Source organism: Podarcis cretensis (genome assembly GCF_951804945.1).
Source record: "Podarcis cretensis genome assembly, chromosome: 1".
Classification (NCBI taxonomy): domain Eukaryota; kingdom Metazoa; phylum Chordata; class Lepidosauria; order Squamata; family Lacertidae; genus Podarcis; species Podarcis cretensis.
Window position 1 is genome coordinate 2526692 of NC_137170.1, and position 24753 is coordinate 2551444.

The window sequence follows — 24753 nt, forward strand, 5'->3', positions numbered from 1 at the left end:
ATAGGCTCCATGTGTAGCTTTGAGCAGTTGGTGATCTGAAATATCAACCCCCCCCCCCCATTTCTAAATCAGAGATGATAAAAAAGATAATAATGGATTCTCATTGAAAAAAACAGTCAGCAGCTTGTAATTCTCATTTGTTTACAGGTGATGTGTTCATTTTTTAAATAATAAAAAAAAATCAGTTATACTTTCCTCATGTTAGCTCAGCATTGTGCAGAGCTATGTCATAGAATTGCCGAGTTAGAAGGGACCCACAGGGTCATCCAGACCAACCCTTTGCCATCAGTTTGGGTGTTCAGAGAGAGTGTGTTCTCCCTGAAAGGAGAGCACGTGTTGCGGACGGGTCCACTGAGTCACCCCTCTGTTGCCAGGCAGGGTGGTTAGAATCATAGAATCCTAGAATCATAGAGTTGGAAGAGACCACAAGGGCCATCGAGTCCAACCCCCTGCCAAGCAGGAAACACCATCAGAGCACTCCTGACATATGGTTGTCAAGCCTCTGCTTAAAGACCTCCAAAGAAGGAGACTCCACCACACTCCTTGGCAGCAAATTCCACTGTCGAACAGCTCTTACTGTCAGGAAGTTCTTCCTAATGTTTAGGTGGAATCTTCTTTCTTGTAGTTTGGAGCCATTGCTCGGTGTCCGCTTCTCTGGAGCAGCAGAAAACAACCTTTCTCCCTCCTCTATGTGACATCCTTTTATATATTGGAACATGGCTATCATATCACCCCTTAACCTCCTCTTCTCCAGGCTAAACATGCCCAGCTCCCTTAGCCGTTCTTCGTAAGGCATCGTTTCCAGGCCTTTGACCATTTTGGTTGCCCTCCTCTGGACACATTCCAGTTTGTCAGTGTCCTTCTTGAACTGTGGTGCCCAGAACTGGACACAGTACTCCAGGTGAGGTCTGACCCCTGGCAATTGATTGGTGGGGCTGGATTGCTGGGGGAAATTGTTTGTTGCAATTTGGTGGGAAGGATCGGAGCTTTTAAATTCAGGACATGCAGCTTGGTACTTTCTCTTTCGCTGCGTGAACCGGATCACCCGCCCACCCACCCACCCTGAGTTTTCGAGGGTTTTGCGCTGACCTAGCTATGCCTGTCATGGGGTCGTCTGCTATGGGGCAGGGGCCTGGTAGGAATTTTGTCCATCTGGCCGATTGGCTGGGCCATTTGCTTTTTGCCTACTGCATAGCAAATCATCACAATCTGTAAGGTTGTGGTTAGGCATTGGTTATCAATTGGTTGGAGGAGGGGTAAGGATCGGCTAGGTCTGCCCCTCCAATGCTGCTGCGGAAGGGAATTCCGTTAAAGGAATTCAAGGGCTTGCCATGATTTCGTCCAAATCCCTGCATGGGGCTGGGGCCGGCAAGCCCCAGGAAGCATGCGGGTGAGTGCTGAGGGCCTGTGACTCAGCTCCTTCGCTCCCCAATATTGTTTTCCCTTAACTGGCTTCTGAGGGAGTTCGGGGTCAGTTCTGTCCCCAGGCGGGGGGACAGATAGTCTTAACCAATGCCTAAACAACCACCCACTGGTATGTATTTTAATAAAGTTGTGGCCAAAATTATGCCAAAAACCTTAAACAAGGTTGTGAGTTATTTGAGGGGTGGCTTGGGGACCTCGACACGCAATTGGGAAATGCTTGAAATGTGCAAAGTCCTACTTCAGATCTCCTGGGGCAGGTGATCATTGCAGGAGCAGAATGGAAAGAGACCAGGAGATTCTTTCAGTTTCTCCCGTTTCTGGTCGTAAGTTCAGTTCTTCATATTTCAGGTAAGTTTGCATTATTATTTTTTTAAATCCCCTTAAAAATGCACCAGCATTAGAGTGTTACTTTGTCCTAAAATGCACTTCTTCTTTTTTTGCTAAGCATTTCCCCAATTTAAGGCATTTTTGTACATTTGCTTCACCAACACCTGCATTTATTTATTTATTTTGCAAACATTGCACTGCACAGTTCAGGGAAGTGAACGTTGCGAAGGATGCACCTAGGCTGGCAAGCAGTTGCAAGAAGAGGGCTGGTTGCTGGAGAAATGCTAAACCAGGCATTCCCCTTCAGAGATTGGGCTCGGTTTACAATCAGCAGCTCCTGCTACCTCCCTCGCTGCAAGGTAAAACAAATCTCAGGCGTTGCTCTGCCCAGAATGCGGGTGGGGGAAGATATAAGATAATAATATTGGCTTTTCAGGAAAATGCCTCTCTGTGCTTGGGGGGTGAACAAGGGAGAGAGAGAGAGAGAGCGCCTCATCTCTGTATTGCAACCTTTTTTTTATTTGTTATGGTGGTAATTGGTTCTCTAAGGAGCAGGAGGCTGGGAGCCAGAGCTGTTGCGGATCGTTGTGAATCAAGATGCCAGCAGCTGCTCTCCTTTCCTGCCTCTGCCCTGCCTCCAGCATCATGCAGGACCCTCAGTCTGAAGAGCTGGGAAGGAAGAGAGTTCCTTTGTAGCTCCAGATCTAGACTCTGCACTGTGCTTAAGAACTTTAAAGATAAAGGGACCCCAGACCACTAGGTCCAGTCACGGATGACTCTGGGGTTGCGGTGCTCATCTCGCTTTATTGGCCAAGGGAGCCAGCGTACAGCTTCCGGGTCATGTGGCCAGCATGACCAAGCCACTTCTGGCGAACCAGAGCAGCGCACAGAAACGCCGTTTACCTTCCCGCCAGAGCAGTACCTATTTATCTACTTGCACTTTGACACGCTTTCGAACTGCTAGGTTGGCAGGAGCAGGGACAGAGCAACGGGAGCTCACCCCGTCATGGGGATTCGAACCGCCGACCTTCTGATCGGCAAGCTATAGGCTCTGTGGTTTAACCCACAGCGCCACTTGTGTCATGTATAACCCTCCCCTTTTCTGACGTAGCAATGATGTAGTGATGATGCTTAATGAACTGTATGCTGGGATAAGATAGAAAGTTCTAAAAGTCCTTGTCACCCCATCCTCGGGGTTCAAAATTCCTCTTTGAACCTGTTGCGCAATAAACTTTGGTCTACAGCTCTTTGGTGGCTGGACTCCTTCCTTTATTCTGTAGGGAGCCGCGGGCTCTGTCCGTCCAGCTGTGTGGCAGCCTCATGCCTAGATTTTTCCGGAAAAAGCGGCATAGTGTAGGGCAGGGGTCAGCAAACTTTTTCAGTTCACTGTCCCTCAGACCTTTCAGGGGGCCGGACTATGTGTCAAAACCATCCTCTGCTACCATTTCTTGGGATTTACGAAACTCTGGGGTCGCCCGGAGGCCCCCCCAGTCTCTTTCTGAGCGTCCTCCTGGTAAGCACAACTCTGGAACGGCACGTCCCTTCATTCCAGCATGCTTTTCAGTGACATCTCCCAGATGAAAGATGCACAATAATCTTCTGGCATAGCACACCAAGAAGAATGGACCATCCGTAGATCTAAACTATGTATTCATTTACATTATATACAGGCAGAGAATCATGGTGCTCTCTCTCAGTCAGGTTTGAGAGAGAACAGGCACAGACAAAAGTGCAAGTACAATGCAAAGTATATACAGATAGGACTGTATCCTGTTCTCATGCTTCTTCTCAGATAGTGAATTACACTGGTCACAAAACACAGCCTCGGAGGAGTGATTTGCTAACATTGTCATGATTATGACATGCATTTTGGGCAAAAACCTTTATTGGGACCAACCCCAAAGTTGCCCAAATGTGATTTCTTTTTTTTGGGGGGGGTGTTCCCTAATACAGTGTTTCCAGCTGTTTTTGGACTACAACTCCCATCATCCCTAGCTAGCAAGACCAGTGGTCAGGGATGATGGGAATTGTAGTTCAAAAACAGCTGGAGGCCCAAGGTTGGGAAACACTGCCCTAATACACCCATGCTGCTTCCTTTGCATTTTATGCGTTGACAGTTATTATTTCTCTCATAAGGTGGAGTGGGGGGCTGAGGTAAGCGCGCCATTCCTGTCAGCCCTGGAGAGCATGTGCACATGCATGGGTGAAGGGAAAAGCCGTTGGCCACACTAAGTCAGGCCAGCGCCCCTCAAGCAAAAACATTATTTTCCCCACATGAGGGAAGAAGAAGAGTTTGGATTTGATATCCCGATGGAGTCTCAAAGCGGCTAACATTCCCCTTTCCCTTCCTCCCCCACAAGAAACACTCTGTGAGGTGAGTGGGACTGAGAGACTTCAGAGAAGTGTGACTGGCCCAAGGTCACCCAGCAGCTGCATGTGGAGGAGTAGGGAAGCGAACCCGGTTCACCAGATTATGAGTCCACTGCTCTTAACCACTACACCACGCTGGCTCTCTGGAAGACGAGGTGGCAGCGGCTATTTACCTTTCCATGGCTCGTACCGTGTAGCTAACGAGAAGCTTCCCCAGGAGAGTACAGAACTGCTTAGGAGTGCAGCCACCCAGGCGCTCACCGCTTCCTCCGGCAGGAGCACCGCCGCCATAGACACCAGCGGGCATTGCTCCCGAGGCGCCTCTGTGCCCCTGTCACTACAGCTGCCCTTCCTGAGGTCAGTCACCAGCAGCTGCAAGGTGGAAATCTGAACTCTGGCTCCTTTTTCCCTTTTCCCCACCCCGGAATAAGAGATGGCTGTACGCACGCGACGGATGGAGAAGGGGCTTGTCTCAAGCAGCCGCCCGCCTCACTTTTGACCCCCAAGCCTGGCTGAGTTGCAAAATCCATCGCACACACATGCTATGCGGGCTGCCTGGATTCCCGGACCATCCGCGGGCCCAATCTAAGAGGCAATTGGGCCTGATCCGGCCCATGGACCTTAGTTTGCCGCCCCATGGTGTAGGGGGCTACAGGGGAGGTTGCAAAGTTGCTAGAGGCACAAAATTTCAACACTTGGTGCTGCCTCAACAACTTCTGGTGCTGCATCCCATTATTATTAGAAATATGAAATTGGAGAATTGTTGTACAGGTGATATAATGAAATTCAGTTAGAGGGGATTCGAGGAAGTCAGTTATCAATGTAAAGAGATTTAGGTATTTGAAGTAATAATTTTCCTTTGTGTTTAGTTTAGTTTATTGTAGTGTAATGTGTTTTTCTTTGTTGTATGTTTCGTTTTGTCTTTTTCGTGATAAATGTGGAAATAAATGCACGTTGAATGCATGTCCATTTTGGAAAATGGATCATTTTTTGTGATGTTGGATTAATTGGATAAAGGCAGATGGTCATTCAGCTAATAATACATATTTAATTGCTTGAGAGTCCTAATGAATTTATTTTTATAGGGTTACTTGACTGCTTTCCAATCTTTGAAGGAGTGCAGAATTATTTTAAAAGTGTTTTCAAAAGACAAATGAAAAGTTAAACTGAAGCAGACAGTAGTGGCGGCTGCTAATAGTTGGAGTGCTGGACGAGGACCTGAGAGACCAGGTGTCAAATCCCCATTCAGCCATGAAGCTCACAACTTGGCCTTGGGCCACTCACCATCTCTCATCTTAAAGGACCTCACAGGGTTGTTTTCCCCCAGTAGTGATGTATAGAAGTGAGAGCTGGACCATAAAGAAGGCTGATCGCCGAAGAATTGATGCTTTTGAATTCTGGTGCTGGAGGAGACTCTGGAGAGTCCCATGGACTGCAAGAAGATCCAACCTCTCCATTCTGAAGGAAATCAGCCCTGAGTGCTCACTGGAAGGACAGATCCTGAAGCTGAGGCTCCAATACTTTGGCCACCTCATGAGAAGAGAAGACTCCCTGGAAAAGACCCTGATGTTGGGAAAGATGGAGGGCACAAGGAGAAGGGGATGACAGAGGACGAGATGGTTGGACAGTGTTCTCGAAGCTACCAGCATGAGTTTGATGAAACTACGGGAGGCAGTGGAAGACAGGAGGGCCTGACGTGCTCTGGTCCAGGGGGTCACGAAGAGGCGGACACAACTAAACGACTAAACAACAACAACAGGAGAACAATGTGCAGGACCTCAAGCTCTTTAGAGAAAAATGTGGCATATAAATGTTAATAATAATAATAATACTAATAATAATAATAATAATAATAGTAATCAGGGCAAAATGAATATGTACTGTTGGGAGGGTTCCTGTTGCTATAGAAGCAGTATATAATTTTATTTCTAACTTTTAGAAGACATCTGATGGCAGCCCTGTTTAGGGAAGTTTTTGTTTGAATGTTTGAAGTTTTATTCTGTTTCTAGTGTTTTGTTGGGAGCCGCCCAGAGTGGCTGGGGAAACACAGCCAGGTGGGCAGGGTATAAATAATAAAATTATTATTATTATTAAGTTTAAAAATAAAAACAAAAGCATGTGCATCCCCCACTCCTGGCTGGCATGCAAGTGCTGCAATTGTAGTCACTTTGTAGGAATATTTGGCCGAGATTTGCCCTTTCCTCCCGGAGGTCTTGTTATCATTCTTGCTGTGTTCAATTTTTGCTTCATTTTTTTTTACGCCGGGGTCTGTGGGGGGAGAGAACTGTCAAAGGCAGGCTAGGTGTGGAGGTGCAGGAGCTGCCAATCAAGTTGTCAATCGGAATGGAGGGAGACTGGCTTGCCCTTTGGATGAAAGGGTCAGCGGTGTGCTCTGCATGAAGATCGCTTGATGCCTCGCTCCCTCCCTGCCCTGGGAAAGAATTGGGAGCCGCAAAGAGTTGTCCTGGCCTGGGGTGAAGGCTTGTAAACATCCTGCGTCCTCATCTTGCAAGCTGTTGGGATGCAAATGCATTCGCTCCTTGCAAGCCTAATGTTGGAAGCAGGCATTTCGCGGGGGCCTTTGTGCAAGGCGGAAAGCAACAAACCTGGACCTTCTCCCTGTCATCGTAGTTACAGGTGGAGTGATGGGAGATAAGGATGCCTGCAAAATCCCCCCTATCCACACTTCTCCCCATATCAGTTGTTATAGGAATTCTAAGGTCTTATATATGAAAAATAAATGTTCATAAATGTACAAGGCAAACACATGCATAAGCATATAAGCCACATATCTGAAATAGTGGGAGAACAATCCTGGAGCCATTTTGACTCTTCCAAATTGACCTCAAATATTTCTCTGCAAGGAGGAAGGAAATGGGGAAAGCTTTCTAATTGTCTTTGGACTGTAGGGGCTTACCCCTCCCTGCAAAGACAGTCTGGCAAGTATCTGTTAAGCTGTTGTTGTTGTTGTTTAGTCTTTTAGTCGTGTCCGACTCTTCGGGACTCCATGGACCAGAGCACGCCAGGCACTTCTGTCTTCCACTGCCTCCTGCAGTTTGGTCAAAATCTGTTAAGCTGAGCACACTATCAATATGTGTAAGAGATTCAGGAACTAAGTATTTACCATCTCAAAGGGAGGGCCAGGCTACCCAGAAAAGGCAATCAGATAAGGCATGATCAGGTATCCTGGCAGACAGGAGAGAAACAACACACTCAAATTTCTGCTGGGGACCACCTCTTTCTGTGATGCATGTATGGTATTTGTGGAGTGGTCTTGGGCTACAGGGTGGGCAACTTCAAAAGTCTATATAAGAGCTTGCACACCAATGTTCTGGGTTCCTCCTCCCTCCTGCGTGTGGGGAGTGAGGACCCTGTTGCAACAGTTTAATAAAGATCAGGCTTACTAGCTGCTTTGCTTCTCAATATTCTCTGGTTGGCCTCTGTTATCTTCTCCTTAAGGACTCTATATGAGCTCTTAGATAAAGGAAAAAGGAGCAGTTTTTTTTCTTATAACACAGAGAAGAGTTTTCCTCTCTCTCACCTAAGACTAGAACTTGAAGCTGAACATTGGAAGATTCAGGATGCATAAAAGGAAGTCCTTCTTCACACAGTACAGAGTTGGACTATGGAACTTGTTGTAAACAAAACCTGCTCCTTTTCCCTTATGGGGTACCCAAGAGCCCGTATAGAGTCCTTACGTAGGTTCCCTATTGGTAGGAGAAAATAACAGATGCCAACCAGAAAATATTGAGAAGCAAAGCAGCTAGTAAGCCTGATCTTTATTGATCTGTTGCAACAGGGTGCTCACTCACCACACACAGGAGGGAGGAGGAACCCAGAACAATGGTGCGCAAGGCCTTATATAGACATTTTAAATTCCCTGCCCTGGAGCTCAAGACCACCCCTCCATACATCATACATACATCACAGAAGGGGTGTAACCTAAGACCACCCCCCCAGATACCTACATCACAGAAAAGGTGGTCTGAAACAGAAATTTGAATGTTTTTCCTGTTTGCCAGGTTATCTGATTGCCTTTTCTGATTGCCTTTTCTGATAGTCTGTCACCCATTAAAATGCTGATTACTCAATTCCTGAGACAATGGGAAGGCTCCCTGACCCCCTCCCTCCTTGCAGGGAAAACATTTGGTCAGTTTGGGAATCAAAATGGTTCCAGGTTGGTCTTCCTGTGCTGATCTATGTACTTGCTTGGTTGGTACACTTGGGTGGGTGGCGCTGTGCATTAAACCACTGAGCCTAGGGATTGCTGATCAGAAGGTTGGCAGTTCGAATCCCCACAACGGGGTGAGCTCCCGTTGCTCAGTCCCAGCTCCTCCAACCTAGCAGTTCGAAAGCAGTTCAAAATGCAAGTAGATCATGGCAGATGAAGGTGATGGACTACATGGAACTGGCGGAAATGACTGGCAGAATCTGAGACCAGGGAGAAGAGTCGGTGGAGGAAGATTGGAGGAAATTTAAAGACTATTTACAGAAACATTGTAAAATTAATAACTGTTAGAAGGATGTTGGAATAATATTATATGATTTTAGCAGGAATGATGTAAAGGATTTGGGAATAACTGACTGTTAATTGGTGAAAGGAGGAAAAGTAAAGTTACATTATATTAAGACAATTTACAGGACAAAAAATTTAAAAGGGGGAAAGGATTTGCTGAAATGGATAATTGACCTAGAATACAAAAAAGGGAGGCGTGAGGAGGTCAAGGAAATAAGCTAATGAAAGATTAGTAATGAGGAGATCTGATGTATTTTTCTTTGCGTTTTTGTTTTTGTTTAATGGGTCTTATTTCTCTGTTTTTTCATATGGTGATGTGTTGTTTTGTTTTTGTTTAATGTGGTTGTCAGGGACTCAGCGGGAGCGCAGGGAGGAGAGGAGATGGAGAGCGAGGGGGAGCAATCCGAGGGCAGCGTAGGAGAAGATGACAGCAGCCCGATAGATTCCATGAGCCTCTCCAGCGAATCGGAAGATTCACAGAAGGGGGCGCCGATGGGCAGGGCAAGGGGGGACCCAAGGGGGACACCCCAGAAGCAAGGGGCCAGCGGGGACTCCCAGAGCAGCAGTTGGAAATCAGGACCAGCTTCCCCACCAGAGCGTAGTGGGGGGGAGGAGTCCCAGGTATCAGAGCCCACATATGCACCACCAGCGAGAGAAGATGAGTCAGGGTTGGCCACGCCTCCGTCAGAGAGCGAGGGAACGGTCAAGAGGAAAGTTGCAGGCTGGGCGCGCACGCCAAGTTCAAATGTACAGGCGAGCGGCACAGAAGGTAGCCCGGATAGGGAACCAGGTCCTAAAGCCCGCCGGAAGGAGGGGCAAGAATCGTCAGGGTCAGCGTCAGAGGAGTCCAGGAAGGATGAGACCCTAGCGGGCAGGAGGGCCCAGAGGAGAAAGGAACTTAGGAAGAGGTGGAGCAAGGCGAGAGTCTTAAACTGGTGTGGAAGGGGCGGAGACTCAGACGGGACTTCGCCGGTCTAAGGTCGAGACGTAGAGCTGCGCGCTGCGGCTTTAAAATGGAAACTGAACCTCAATAAAGACTTTTGGACATAACTACAGCCTAGCGTTGGTCCTCTGTGAGCTGGGACCTGGAGGCAGCTCTGACAGTGGTATTTTTATTTTTTCTTTCTGTAACCTTTAAAATTTTAATAAATATTTTTTTAAAAAACAAAATGCAAGTAGATCAATAGGTACTGCTCCGGCGGGAAGGTAAACGGCATTTCCGTGCGCTGCTCTGGTTTGCCAGAAGCAGCTTAGTCATGCTGGCACATGACCCGGAAGCTGTACGCCAGCTCCCTCGGCCAATAAAGCGAGATGAGCGCCGCAACCCCAGAGTCCGTCACGACTGGACCTAATGGTCAGGGGTCCCTTTACCTTTAAGATCTCAAAATTCTTATCACAAACTCCCTCCCACAGGAGGCAGCGATGGCCACCAAACTAGATGGCTTGAACAGGGGACTGGACAACTACATGGAGGAGAGAGAGGGCCAGTGATGGCTGCTAACTATGGTAGCTCTGCCCTATCTCCACCACTGAAGGCAGCCATGTTTCTGAATCCCAGTTTCTGGAAACCACAGGAGAGGACAGTTGCTCTTGTACTCAGATCCTATTGACAGGTTTTTGACTGGCGTCTGCTTGGTCACCATGAGAACCAGATGCTGGACTAGATGGGCCCCCTCTGGTCTGATCCAGCAGAGCTGTTCCTATGTTTTCAGCAAAGTTTTTATTTATTCATTTTGTGCATCTTTATCTTCATCCATGCACACACCTTTTATTTCATTCCCCCGTTCTTTGCACCTCTGTATTCTTTAAAAAGACGATCTGGTTTCTGATGCACACGCCATGCCAAACAAGGAATCTCAAAGGGTGTAATGTTATGCGTGATCACACGCTTCATCCATCTGCCCTGACACTCGCCAGGAGCCTTGGCTATTATTCAGCGTCCGAGTGCAACGGCAAACCAGGCCAGGAAAGGGACGCAAATTAATTGAAGGGGCTGAACTTTTGCTGCAAACTGCCCATGCACTAATTCTGGGATAAATTTGAGAAACGATCTATGTTCCGACTGGCAGGAAGCTGGAACATAAGTCACAGGTCAGTAATGGACAAAATGCAGGGGAAGTGGCCATAACTCCTGGGAAAATAAAACCATAGAATTGTATGACATTCTATAAATAGGAATTCAGTAAATAGAAATTTACCTGCTTGTGACTGGTGGGATAGATCAGCCAGTAGAGCATGAGACTCTCAAAATCAGGGCTGTGGGTTTGAGCCCCATGTTGGGCAAAGGAGTCCTGCATTGCGGGGGGTTGAACGAGATGACCCTCATGGTCCCTTCCAACTCTACAATTCAATTCTATAAATTCTTGGATTAGGAAGCACCAGATCAGTATACAGAAGATTTCAGGAAGGGCTTCCTTCTTCACTACGTATGAACTACCCTCTGCAAGACATCCTGGGAGCCAATGTAGGTCTTTCAAGACCGGCGTTATGTGGTCTCAGCGGCCACTCCCAGTCACCAGTCTAGCTGCTGTATTCTGGATTAGTTGTAGTTTCCGGGTCACCTTTAAAGGTAGCCCCACGGAGAGCGCCTTGCAGTAGTCCAAGCAGGAGATAACCAGAGCATGCACCACTCTGGCGAGACAGTCTGCAGGCAGGGAGGGTCTCATCCTGCGTACCAGATGGAGCTGGTAGACAGATGCCCTGGACACAGAACTGACCTGCACCTCCATGGACAGCTGCGAGTCCAAAATGACTCCCAGGCTGCACACCTGGTCCTTCAGCGCACCTGTCCCACCACCAGGATTCGGGATCTGTGCCATGGAGGCATGTTCTGTTTGCATTGATGAGCCTTCAGTCTGGCAAGTCACCACCTGCAGCCTAAAGCGGTACAGTCCCAGCCCAGGATGGCTCTCTCCACGAGAACTCAGCCCTGATGACCTCGCTCGTAACCATTGCCCCATGCCAAGCGATTCCTGAACTTGGGCGTTTGCCAGGATCAGCCACGTAAGAAGATTAAGAAAACACACTCGCCATGCATCTGTTAAGACTCCTTTTGTTCAAAAGCTAGTCAACTTCTTTTCTGAGCGGTAACAGAACCATGACTAGAATTCCTTCTTTTAAAAGATAAGACGACCATTCCCCCCCCCCCCGCCATAAGCTGATTTTGCTTTATACAATGTCGATAATTCATCCGCCAATAGGTCAAATTTCCTTTCTAGGGAAAGTATAAAACATTCCCCATCAGCACCCTCGGGTAGAGAGAGAGAAGAGATACCAGCAAATGCTTTGCGCATGCTGAGATCTTATATATCTGCCTTATACTGAATGTCTTTCCTATGGCTTTCTTCATGCTGTGTGTGACTTAAAGCTGCAGACGATCATAGCATCAGAACTGTGGAGTTGCAAATAATCCAAAGAGTAATCTAGTGCAGCCCTGTGCAATGCAGGCCAAAAGGGTGGATTACATTTTCTTCCGGAATAGCTAGTTCCCCGTATCTGAGATTCCTGCATTTTAGTGGGTTGGACTACATGACCCTCGGGGTACCTTTTAGCTTGACAATTCTATGATTCTATGTTTCTATGACCTGTGATATGAAAATGCACTCAAAGATATGCACAAATGGTATATATACCCATTATTGTTTGGTGAAATGACTAAAAGTGTATCAGCTATGTGTTGACAAAATAATAAGGCCATTGGCTCACTTATCCACATGTGGTGGCAATGTCCCAAAGTCTTTCTGTTTGGGGAAAAGGGTCTTTCATGAAGCAGGCCTTATCACAAAACAAGATATCCCTTTGGTTCCTAAAATAGCCCTTCTATCATATTACAGTGGTATCTCTAGTTAAGTACTTAATTCATTCCAGAGGTCCGTTCTTAACCTGAAACTGTTCTTAACCTGAAGCACCACTTTAGCTAATGTGCCGCCGGACCACAATTTCTATTCTCATCCTGAAGCAAAGTTCTTAACCTGAAGCACTATTTCTGGGGTAGCGGAGTCTGTAACCTGAAGCGTATGTAACCTGAAGCGTACGTAACCCGAGGTGCCACTGTATTCAGAAACTGCTGAACAACTTTCCCACAAGGATCTCATTATTCACCAAATGGCTACAGCGCAATATACTATTGCAAGGGATTGGGATTCCCTAAATGCAGACCTGTTTGAGATCTGGACCTCACAACTCTGAGATGCAATATTACTAGACAAACCTACAGACCATGTCCGAGAGAGTGGAATAAACGAGAAAACCACTACTTTTCAATCCGCCTGGCAGTTTTATTACATATGCAACACTGGCAGAACATGCTTTTTGGTGCTCACCAACACATGACAACTTATGGAACAATACCTTTGTCTAGAACCAGTTAAATGAAATAAAATAAACATTTGGTGCTTTTGCTGGGCATGGGATTGTTGAATATTGGTTGCTGCTTCTCGTATAAATAAGTGGAAACAATAAAATATTTGGACAAAATAAATTGTTGCGTTCAAACGCAAGCAAACTCTGCCGGCCACCTGCCTGGCCTCCTGCCTGGTCAACCCCTCTCTTCCCTTCAGGCTGCCAGCCATGGCACTTTGACACTCAACCGCAACAGAGAAAAGAACAGCTCTGGGGCTTCCAGAAGCAGGTACTTACAGTACACGTCGACCCTGATCGATTTGATTGCTGGCGAGCCCAAGCCATTCTCCGCCTTGCAGTAGTAGCGGCCTCCTTGATGTCGCTGGATGTTGGCGATCCTCAACGTCTCGTTGAAGACGCTGGAGTCTTGAAACCGGTCAGAGGCACTTCCTGCTGTTTTGGTCCACCTGATCTGAGCAAGCATCAAAACAGATTGTTACTTTAGCATGCCCATTTGTGTTGCGGAGCGAGGGCTGCTTTCTGAAGACACAGAAAAAGAGAGACTCTGGTGTTTCATGAGCCATTGAAACTGGTCAAGGTTCAAGGGGATACCATTAGTATATAAAACCCTTAACAACTTGGGGCCAGTTTACCTGTGAGAACACCTTGCTCAGTATAAGGCAACCCTGTTTAGGGAAGCTTTTAATGTTTGATGCATTACTGTATTTTAATATTTTGTTGGAAGATGCCCAGAGTGGCTGGGAAAACCCAGCCAGATGGGCAGGGTATAGATAAGAAATTATTATTATTATTATTATTATTATTATTATTATTATTATTATTCCACTTGACTGCTTTGATCTGAGGAACTGGCACTGTCACAAGTGTCACAAGTGTCACAAAACACCCATTTACATTTGTAAGAGATTGATCTCTTAGTATGGCAGGACCTAGACTTCGGAACTCCATGCCTATTGATATCAGGCCGACAACTTCACTGTACTGTTTTCGTCACCTGCTGCAAATGTTTTTGCTCAGACAAACCTACCTAGACATGTAGACTTGTTGCTATATGTTTAAATCTGTTTCTAGCTTACTGCTGCATAGCCTGTGGCTATGGGAGAAGGAGGACCTTTGGGGGGGGTGTTGATGTCACAAGGACTGGACAATGTCTCGATACATTGTCCAATCCCATGATAATGGTTTCGTAATATTCAACAAGGCGATACATCATGATTTGTGCACATGCTGTGTAAAAAAGTGTGATGCGGGGGAAACTGTGAAGCCGTAAATCACTTCTCTTGTGATTCCTGCCACCCCTAGTGCCCGGGAATATTAAATAACAGTTGTAAAAATATGCGAAAGGTAAGGAAACTCATATCAGTTTTAGACCCCTAAGTAGTAACAGTTGCCAGGACATTACCCCATTAGGTCCCTCCTTATTTCAGACATTGTGATATATTTATCTATCACGATGTTTAGCTGGTGATGTATCACAATGCTGAAAACCAGGCATCGCCCAGCCCTAGTTGTGACCCCTCCAAGTTCTATATATGTGTAAATAAACCACATATATTGTGAAAACCCCACAATCTCACTGTGACTTATTCCCAAAAGGAAACACAAACTCTGACTGAGCACCTCGAACTCCTGGAATCTCGCACTGCTCAGAGATTGGGGTGGCATGCAACCATATGAAGAACCTGCCGGCAGACCCTCCAAGTGTCCCTATTTTCCAGGGATGGTCCTGGATTTCTAGAAGCCATCCCGGTTTCTGACTTGACCCTGGAATGTCCTGCTTTTCCTTAGGATGTCCCTATTTTCATTGAAAATATGACGTCCCTGGAAGCTAAGGCTTTCAAAAGACTTAACATGGAGTCCAATTGGCCAAAATACTGTGAGATTTTGGAACAAGAGGGAGACAAATGGAAACTGCAGAGTTTTGAGAAACTAAAGAGTAAAGTACGAGACTGGCTTCATTATTACCAGATAATGGAGGTTTATAAAATGGATAACAAAATCGGATTCCAGGTGGAAAAATCGAAATTAGAAACAGAATTGTTAGAACCTAAAACTAAGAATTTGTCTAAGATGTATAACTTGCTGTTGAAATGGAACACTCAGGATGAAACTGTGAAGTCTGTTATGATTAAATGGGCACAAGACGTTGGACACAACATTATGTTTGCTGACTGGGAACAGTTATGGACCACTGGTTTGAAATTCACGGCATGCAATGCCTTAAGAGAGAATATTATGAAAATGATTTATAGGTGGTACATAACTCCAGTCAAGCTTGCAAAAATCTATCATTCGCCTGATAATAAATGTTGGAAGTGTAAAGAGGCTGAAGGTACATTCTTTCACCTTTGGTGGACGTGCCCAAGGATTAAGGCCTTCTGGGAAATGATATTTAATGAATTGAAAAAGGTACTTAAGTACACTTTCTTGAAGAAACCAGAGGCCTTTCTCCTGGGCATGGTCGGCCAATTGGTGCCAAAGAAGGACAGAACCTTCTTTATGTATGCAACAAGAGCAGCAAGAATATTGATTTCAAAATATTGGAAGACACAAGATCTACCCACTCTGGAAGAATGGCAGATGAAGATGATTGACTATATGGGACTGGCAGAAATGACTGGCAGAATTTGAGACCAGGGAAAAGAGTCGGCGGAAGAGGACTGGAGGAAATTCAAATATTATTTGCAGAAATATTGTAAAATTAACGAATGTTAGAATGTTGTTGGACAGAAATCAAGTGGTTTCCAGCTGTAATGTAAAAGTGGAGTAATAAGTTAAAATAAGATATAATAAGTTACAATAAGGATTTGCTGAATTAAGATTTGAACTGGAATACAAAAGGGGGAGGTGAGAGGAGGTCCGAGAAACAAGGTAATAGAAATAAGTATTGGAAATTATATGTGTTTTGTTTTTGTTTTTTAATTGTGTAATTGTGTACTTTTGTTTTTTGTATTAAATTGGAAACTCTAATAAACATTTATTTTTAAAAAAGAAAATACGACGTCCCTGTTTTCACCATAAAGAAGGCTGATCGTCGAAGTATTGATGCTTTTGAATTATGGTGCTGGAGGAGACTCTTGAGAGTCCCACGGACTGCAAGAAGATCAAACCTCTCCATTCTGAAGGAAATCAGCCCTGAGTGCTCACTGGGAGGACAGATCCTGAAGCTGAGGCTCCAAGACTCATGAGAAGAGAAGACTCCCTGGAAAAGACCCTGATGTTGGGAAAGATGGAGGGCACAAGGAAAAGGGAGGACAGAGGACGAGATGGTTGGACAGTGTTCTGGAAGCTACCAGCATGAGTTTGACCAAACTGCGGGGGGCAGTGGAGGACAGGAGTCCCTGGCGTGCTCTGGTCCAGGGGGTCACGAAGAGGCGGACACGACTAAACAACTCAACAACGGCAATTTTCATTGGAAAAATGTTGGAAGGTTTGCAATTATCTGACTCCTAAGCTGTCTGAAGGCAATCCTGAAGAGGGAATGTTTTTTTAAATGTGTTGGAAGCTTCCCAGAGTGTCTTGGGCAACCCAGTGAGATGGGCAGGGGAAATGTTGGAGGATATGCCTGCCGGATCTAGTCCAGCATCCTGTTCTCGCAGTGGCCAACCAGATGCCCCTGGGAAACCTGCAAGCAGGATTAGAGCGCAAGAGCTGCTCTCCTCTCCTGTGGTTTTCTAGCAACCGATTTTCAGAAGCATTGCTTTTTTAAAAAAATAATATTTATTAAAGTTTTAAATGTTACAAAAAGAGAAAGAGATAACTCCAAGTTAAACAAAAACTTGACAACACATCACAATAAAGAAAGAAGAGAATATAAAAAAATATATAAAAAACAGAAAAATAGAAACAATTAAAAAACACAACGAACCTTCCCATAACTTGCTTGTTTCCTTGACCTCCTCGCACCTCCCTTTTTTGTATTCTAGTTCGGTTAGCTATTTCAGCAAATCCTTTGCTGAAATGTAACTTTACCTTTCCTCCTTTCATCCATTAACAATCTATTTTTACTTAATCCTTTGTAATATTTCTGCTAAAGCCCGATTTTCAGAAGCATTGCTGCCTCCAACCCTGGAGGCAAACTATAGCCATTGTGGACTAAGTTGAGTCCAGCCCTTATATTCCACCTACCGTATTTTTCGCTCCATAAGACACACTTTTTTCCTCCTAAAGAGGGGAAATGTCTGTGCGTCTTATGGAGCGAATGCGTGGTCCCAGCAGTCGAATTGCCCAGGGCGAAAAGCAGATTGTGCTTTTTGGGGGGAGGGTTAGAGGGAAGGGCGTATTGAAACAAAGCCGCTGAGCAGCTGATCGGCAAGCGATCAGGAGGGAGATAAAGGACGCTAGTGATAAAAGATGCTGCCTGGGAGGGGGGAGGTAAAAGCCCATGGATCCTCAGGATTTTTGCATTGGGTCACCCCAAATTCACCATCAGATCACATAGCGTGTCCATGGGTACAGCCTGCACCAAAAAAATCACGCATCCACTGTTTTGTGGGGCTGCAATGGCGCAAAAACATGGTTACAAAGCACGGATCAACATGGATCCTCAGGATTTTTGCATTTGGCTACCCCAAACTCACCGTCAAATCACATATCATGTCTGTGGCCACAGCATGAACCACAAAAATCATACATCCACTGTTTCATTCAGAATAATTTTTTTCTTGTTCTCCTCCTCTAAAAACTAGGTGCATCTTATGGAGCAAAAAATACGGTATATCCTCAGGATGTCAAGATGGTAAACAAGTCACAATGCAATTAACATTGTACCTATATAATTCAATTGTCAAACCCCATCATAAAAAGCAATAAATAAGAAGCACAGCAATAATGATATTCAAACTAGCATTTGTTGCTAGCCATAGATGTTCAAACATTTCTGCTAAACCTCTCATCTGCATCTAATTGTCTGTTTTCTAGAGATGTTGAAGAACACTGTCTGCAAATCATCACATATTTAAGCACACACAATAATCTTAGGGAACAGGTTTCGGAAACTGTAAAAAAACCAAAAACCCACCCATTTATTTTTCAACTGAGATGAAAGCCATTTTCACAGCATCCAAGTAGAATCTGTACACTTCAGCCAATATCCTGCCTATTTTTAATATCTCAGCTAGACAAGGGAAGGAAAAGAACAGAAGGAGATGGCAGGCAGGGGCAGGCGTGAGGTTTCTTATTTATTTCATGAAATTATATGCTTATGAATTGTGGAGGGGAAACTTCAAAGCAGGTTACAAAAAAAGACAAAATAAAATTATCACTGAAAAATTTAGAGCCATAATTCAAAACTTACAAGTAATAAAAATGTGATAGAATAGACTAAAAGAAACTAAAACACATAGAAACTTTCTAAGCATCTGGGTAGGTTTGTCCACCAAAAAGAATAATAACATGAGGCAGGGAGTTACAAAGTTCCAGTGCTGCCACACAAAATATTGTTGTTGTTGTTTAGTCGTTTAGTCGTGTCCGACTCTTCGTGACCCCCTGGACCAGAGCACGCCAGGCACTCCTGTCTTCCACTGCCTCCCGCCGTTTGTTCAAACTCATGCTGGTAGCTTTGAGAACACTGTCCCACCATCTCGTCCTCTGTCGTCCCCTTCTCCTTGTGCCCTCCATCTTTCCCAACATCAGGGTCTTTTCCAGGGAGTCTTCTCTTCTCATGAGGTGGCCAAAGTATTGGAGCCTCAGCTTCACGATCTGTCCTTCCAGTGAGCACTCAGGGCTGATTTCCTTCAGAATGGAGAGGTTGGATCTTCTTGCAGTCCATGGGACTCTCAAGAGTCTCCTCCAGCACCAGAATTCAAAAGCATCCATTCTTCGGCGATCAGCCTTCTTTATGGTCCTGCTCTCACTTCCATACATCACTACTGGGAAAACCATGGCTTTAACTATATGGACCTTTGTTGGTAAGGTGATGTCTCCATTTACGTTCTTACAAATGCAATGAAAGTATTACGTGGCAGCTGTAAAAGTGCCAGTTCTGCTGACTGAAGCAGCTGAGAGGGCACATGTCGGGTAAGGAGATCTTGCAGGTAAACTGGTCCCAAGTTCTTAAGGGCTTGGTATACTAATAGTCATGCCTTGAACTCAACACAGTAGCAACAATAGTAGATCTCTGATCACGGGTGTTACAAGACCCATCAGCAATTGTTTATTTTTATTTACTGTATTTAAAAAAAATAAAATAATACAAAACCATTTACATAGAACGTAAACAAAACGAAAAACAACATAGACACTAACAACACCTCATTTGACATTACATACCCTTTAACTTCCGATTCACCTCATTGTGCTTTTTATACCTTATACCACTCTATAGGCACTTCATTTTTATGATTCTTTTCAGTTAATTACCAGGAAAAATGTTATTTTACAATTTCCTTCAAGATTCAATCCAAATCTGTCTGGATTACTTTTTTAGATATTAAGAAGATGTTTGAAGATGGCTGCCCTGTCACCTACTCATAAGAGTAGGCAGTCTGCCCTTTCACAAATCCCACCCATCTTGAAAAACCAACGAGCCCAAGAAGATCATGTCTACGTGCAACAATAGCACCGCCATCTTGGAAACGGGCAGCACGCTCTTGACTTAGAAAGTGGTGCATTTTGCTGCAGGGTTTGTGGTCAATGTCTGCTCCAAAATTCCATTCCAAATGCAATGGGAGGCACTGCCAATGACTTTCCAGAGCTGTCAGATCTCTCAGAGCTTGGAGTGGCAGCTGCCCCCATCCGTGCCACACTCGACAAGACAAGCACCATCTGTCAGTCCATCTAAAACCGAACAGATGTGTTCTATCAAGAAAACTTGACGTACACGCGAGACAGCCAGCCTTAGCACAGATATATCCCCCCCCCCCCATCTCAGACTGTCAGCATTTTTCTATTATTAAACTCCTGGCAATGAGGAACTTTAAATCATTTGTACAAGGAATGTGCCACTGGATAAATGCATGATCGGAGGTCAAATTGATTGTTTTCTCCCTTCCCCTTCCTGCTTTCACATTAGAAAATGCATCCTTCATTGCATTAATTCACGGGAGCCAGAATTTGGAATCATCATTGTGCCTTTTGAGATTAGCAAGCAAAGATGGATGGAGCGAATCATATGGCATTTGATTTATATATATTTTTTTTAAAAAAATAAAATATAATGTCCAAATGGAAGAAATGGGAAATGCATTCCAACTGGATGTTGGAGCTAACTTAAAATGTATATAAAAAGAAGAGAGGAAGAGAACCAGTCATGATGGGCAATGGTGTAACGGGGGAACGGGTGCAAAATTCTTAGGGGGTGCAACCAGGTGCCCCCACGCAGGTGCCAGCTTCTGTGGGAATCCCCACTTGGCAGAGCAGCCTAGGTCCACAGTGAGTGGGTGCAGATGGAGACAGACAAGGGGCAACCCCAGCACAGAAGAGCCCAGTGCTCCTCTCTGTGGGCATCAGGGGGATTTGCCCCCAAGGGCCGTGTTGGCCAGCCAGGCTCCCCACTGTATAGGTAGGCAGGCAGTGCAGCGTGGCCTCACTTGGCTCCAGTGGGGAGGAGCACAGGCAGCATCTGTGGCTTGCCTGCCCCGGGCACTGGCAACCCACGGTACGCCACTGACAATGGGAAGATCAGGAGTTGCCTGGAATCAAACCACTGTTTCATCGAGCCCAGTGTTGTCCACTCTATCATGACCTGCAGTGGCTCTCCAGAGTTTTGCAGAGACATCCCTTCCCTTTCCCAGAGATGCCATGGACTGAACCTGTGACCTCTGCATGAAAAGTAGCCGCTCTACCACTGAGCCTTTGGATGGTCCCATGTCCTGGTCCACACGAGCCACTGAAGAGCTCCAGATGATTGCTGGGGTCCCACCAGAAAAAGCTCCTCTTGTGCAACACACATGGTCTCCCTTTGCAGAACACAGAAGTCTGAACTCCACGACGAATCCCTGCAGCTACTTCTGATTCATTCCTACAGTTTGCCAGGCTCTATTCCCCATTAATTGCGAAGATGTAGCTTCTGCCGTGAGCCTTGTAAAGGAGGAGAATGATGAAATATCACTGTCTCCTATTGAACTTTTGCAAATTGCCACGTCTGCGCTCCACTTCCGCAGCCTGAAACAGCAGGCTGCTTAGCTTGCGAGGCACCAAAGACTCCCATTTAGCATATTTTGCTTGGGAAGGAGAGGGTTGTTTGCTAATGCTGATAGGCTGACACCCGCAGCCGGCTTCATAACAGAGAAGAACATCTAGGAAGGGAGGAGGCCCCGGCACACTTGCCCGTGTGGCAAATTACAGGTTTTACTGTAGACCCATTTGTAAATACTTGCAGGAGGTGGATTTAAATTTTTATTGTGCGGCAGGAAGGAACTTACTGGCCACCCACAGAGTCTGGAAAAATGTATAGGACGCAGCTCTTCATTTGAAAGAAGGCAGCAGGGTAATGAATATGCAAGGGCTGGATGGAAACCTGCCTTCGTACCTTATTTCATATGCTAATAGCTGTGAGATGCAGAGAAAAGCAGCCTTGGTCATCTACAGCTTAGAACAAAAAATGGGAATATCAAATAGTTTGCAAGATAATCACCCGAGAGCAAGTCCCACAGTCGATAATAATGATAGTTTAAAGTAAAAGCCGGCATGACAGAAGTTTGCATGGAGAAGGGGGAGAGGGGAAAAGTTTCACTCCCTCTCCCATAACACTAGAATTTGTGGACATGCAATGAAGGTGAAGGTTGGAAGATGCAGGAATTCAAGCAGTGGGAGAACTACTGTATTTTTCAGTCCATAAGACACACTTTTTTCCTCCTAAAAAGTAAGGAATGTCTGTGCGTCTTATGGAGCAAATGCGTGGTCCCTGGAGCCGAATTGACCAGGGGCAAAAAGCAGATTGTGCTTTCTTTTTTTATATAAAGAGGGAAGGGCGTGTTGAAACAAAGCCGCTGATCTGCAAGCAGTCGGGAGTGAGATAAGGGACACTAGCAATAAAGGAGGCTGCCTGGGAGGGGGAAGGTGAAGACAGCAAAGACAGCAAAGACAGGAAGACTAAAGCAATGAGGAGAGAAATTAGAAGAAAAGGAGGAGCAAAAAAACTGCTCCAACTAAAAAAAAGACACTAAGGCAAACAAGAGGGAAGGGAGTGTTAAAAGGAAGCAGCTGATCAGTAAGGGATTGGGAGGGAGATAAGGGACACTAGCGATAAAGGAGGCTGCCTGGGAGGGGGGAAGTAAAAGCCCATGGACCCTCAGGATTTTTGCATTGGGTCACCCCAAATTCACCATCAGATTACATAGCATGTCCATGGCTACAGCCTGCACCAAAAAGATCACGCACCCACTGCTGCGTGGGGCTGCAATGGCACAAAAACGTGGTTACAAAGCACGGATCCATATGAATCCTCAGGATTTTTGAATTGGGTCACCCCAAATTCACCATCAAATCACATGTCTGTCGTTGAACCACGGCATGAACCACAAAAAATCATACATCCACTGTTTCATTCAGAATATATTTTTTTTCTTGTTTTCCTCCGCTACAAAACTAGGTGCAACTTATGGTCAGGTGCGTCTTATGGAGCAAAAAATAAGGTGACTCCAACAGTTGGCAGGGATGACCGCCAACCTGCTTGGCTTTGAAAGAGGATTAGGCAAATTTGTGGAGGAGAGGACTATTGGTGGCTTCTGGCCAACATGGCTCTGCTCTCCCTCCACAGTCAGAGGCAGCAAAGCTCCTGACGACCAGTTGCTGGAAACCACAAGAGAGGCCTCTTGTGATGTTGTGCTTGTGAGCTTCACACTGGCATTTGGTTGGCCCTTGTGAGAAGTGGATGCTGGCCAGGGCCATAATAAATACCCAACCCGGACCCTCTCTCCTGAGACCCTCCTTCCAACTCTCCCATGGATCAGCGAGGGGGAAAGCAAGGAACCTTTTCTTCATGGATATATAGAAACACAACCCAGGGACTTCCTCCTCTGAGGGTCTGCAGGACAAGATTCCCTCTGACCTTCTTCCCTGCAAGAAATGCAACATCTCTCTTTCCTGTCTAGTTCCACGTCCTCCAGGCCTCATCATCCAAAGGTTTGGCACTTAATATTGAGACGTTTCCTTCTGCTATGCCTTAGGGCTCAGCTCTCCTTATAGTTTAACACACCGAGGAAGTGTTTGGCTACCTGAAAGGCCTTCAAAGCAATTGTGTGCAGCAATAACCCTCTGCTGCCCTGAGGTGAATGAAGCTTCAGCTGCCCAGAAGAAGGCAGCTGAAGCTGAATTGGATCCTGCCACCTGATGAGCTTTCGGTGTCCATTCGCACACAGGGGGTGGATATTTGAGCTCCTTCAGACCTCCTGATCTGCCCCTTGTTCTAGGCAATGTGAATCCAGGAATGAGTCAATCAACATCCTGTCTTCCTAAAAAGACTTTGCAAACCTTTTTAAGAACAGAAGAGGAGCCCGCTGGATCAGGCCTATTATGGGAAAACAGCAAGCAGGAACCTTCATTAGAGGTTTTTAAGCAGAGGTTTGGCCGGCCATCTTTCAAGGATGCTTCAGCTGTGTGATGGCCTGGGACTCGGGCTCAGACTCGGAACCAGAGGAGTCTCAGTCCGCACTGGATCCTTTGCCTCAGGCAGCACCTGAACCTAGTCTGGGGCCTGATCCTGAAGAGTTCCAGTCTGCACAGGTTCCCCTGCAACAAGCACCAGCTGGGCCGAGTCAGGGGCCTGAGCCTGCCCTGGCTCCACATGCGGGGATGTCTTCGTTGCCTCCAGTTGGGCCATCACTTACAGCTGCTCCACTACTGGTTGGGTCAGGGGAGGTTGAGGCGGCCTCTGGGTCTAGTCACCCACCGACGTCTCCCTAGCTGCAGAGATGAAGGTCTGAGAGAAGGAGAGACCTGAGTACTCGCAGGAGGAGTGCTTGCCTTCGGGCGAGACAGGGAGGTGAGTCACCCGGGGGATCAGGACCGGCCACTACCCAGACAAAGATAAAAGGCTGTCGGACCCCGCCCCAGGTTGCGGGAGCAACGTTGCTGTATGCCAGATCCTGCCTGAGATTCTGTATCTGTCCTTGCCTGGTTTCCTGCCTTGGCCCTGTCGGACTGACTCCCAGGGAACCTTCAGATTCTGGACCAGTCCTGGACTGTGTTTCACGGGTTACCCCCAGGCCCAGCACAAGCTGTTATTCCTGCACAGCAGGGGGGTTGGGCTAGATGACCCTTGGGATCCTTTCCAGCCCTACAATTCTATGACTCTATGACAAGAGCCCTCTCCCCTCCTTTGTCTTCCAGCAACTGAGATTCATAAGCATTGTTGCCTCCAACTTTGGAGGCAGAGTAGGGCCACCCTGCCTCATCGCCACTGAGAACTCTCTCCTCCATGAATCTGCCCAATCCTATTTTAAAGCCACCCAGTGGCCACCACTGCCTCAAGTGGGAGGGAGTTCCACAGTTTAACTATGTGCCGCGTGAAGGAGGACTTTCTGGGAGTCTGTCCCGAATCTTCCGACATTCAGTTTGGTTGGACGATTGCGAGTTGTAGTGCTAAAGCCCAGTACGTCCAGACATGATTAACTTTCTCTGATGGCTGAAGTATCTGTGGCTAAGCAGCTTAATTTAATTAGATCATCTGCTCCAGATCATCTGCTTGACAGTATGGTGCAAACCATTGACGCGCCAGCCCTCTTGGGAGAGAGACTACAGGCTCTCCTTCATTAGACGCCGCCGCCTAATGATCCAGACAAGGTGCAGAGACTCAACAGGCTGGACTTCTG

At 46.1% G+C, this 24753-nt stretch overlaps 1 protein-coding gene and 1 long non-coding RNA gene across 3 annotated transcripts in view; one reads left to right on the forward strand and one right to left on the reverse strand.

Moving 5' to 3' along the window:
• MDGA2 (MAM domain containing glycosylphosphatidylinositol anchor 2) overlaps window positions 1-24753 on the reverse strand; it is a 422386-nt gene that overhangs the window by 196481 nt on the left and 201152 nt on the right. For both annotated transcript variants that reach the window (XM_079987502.1, XM_079987501.1), the window contains exon 3: window positions 13277-13451. In XM_079987502.1, the coding sequence (XP_079843628.1) occupies window positions 13277-13451 (175 nt within the window). The remainder of the gene's footprint in view (window positions 1-13276; window positions 13452-24753) is intronic.
• LOC307208989 overlaps window positions 21810-24753 on the forward strand; it is a 139274-nt gene continuing 136330 nt past the window's right edge. The window contains exon 1 of the long non-coding RNA XR_013835283.1: window positions 21810-21880. This is a non-coding gene — a long non-coding RNA (uncharacterized lncRNA). The remainder of the gene's footprint in view (window positions 21881-24753) is intronic.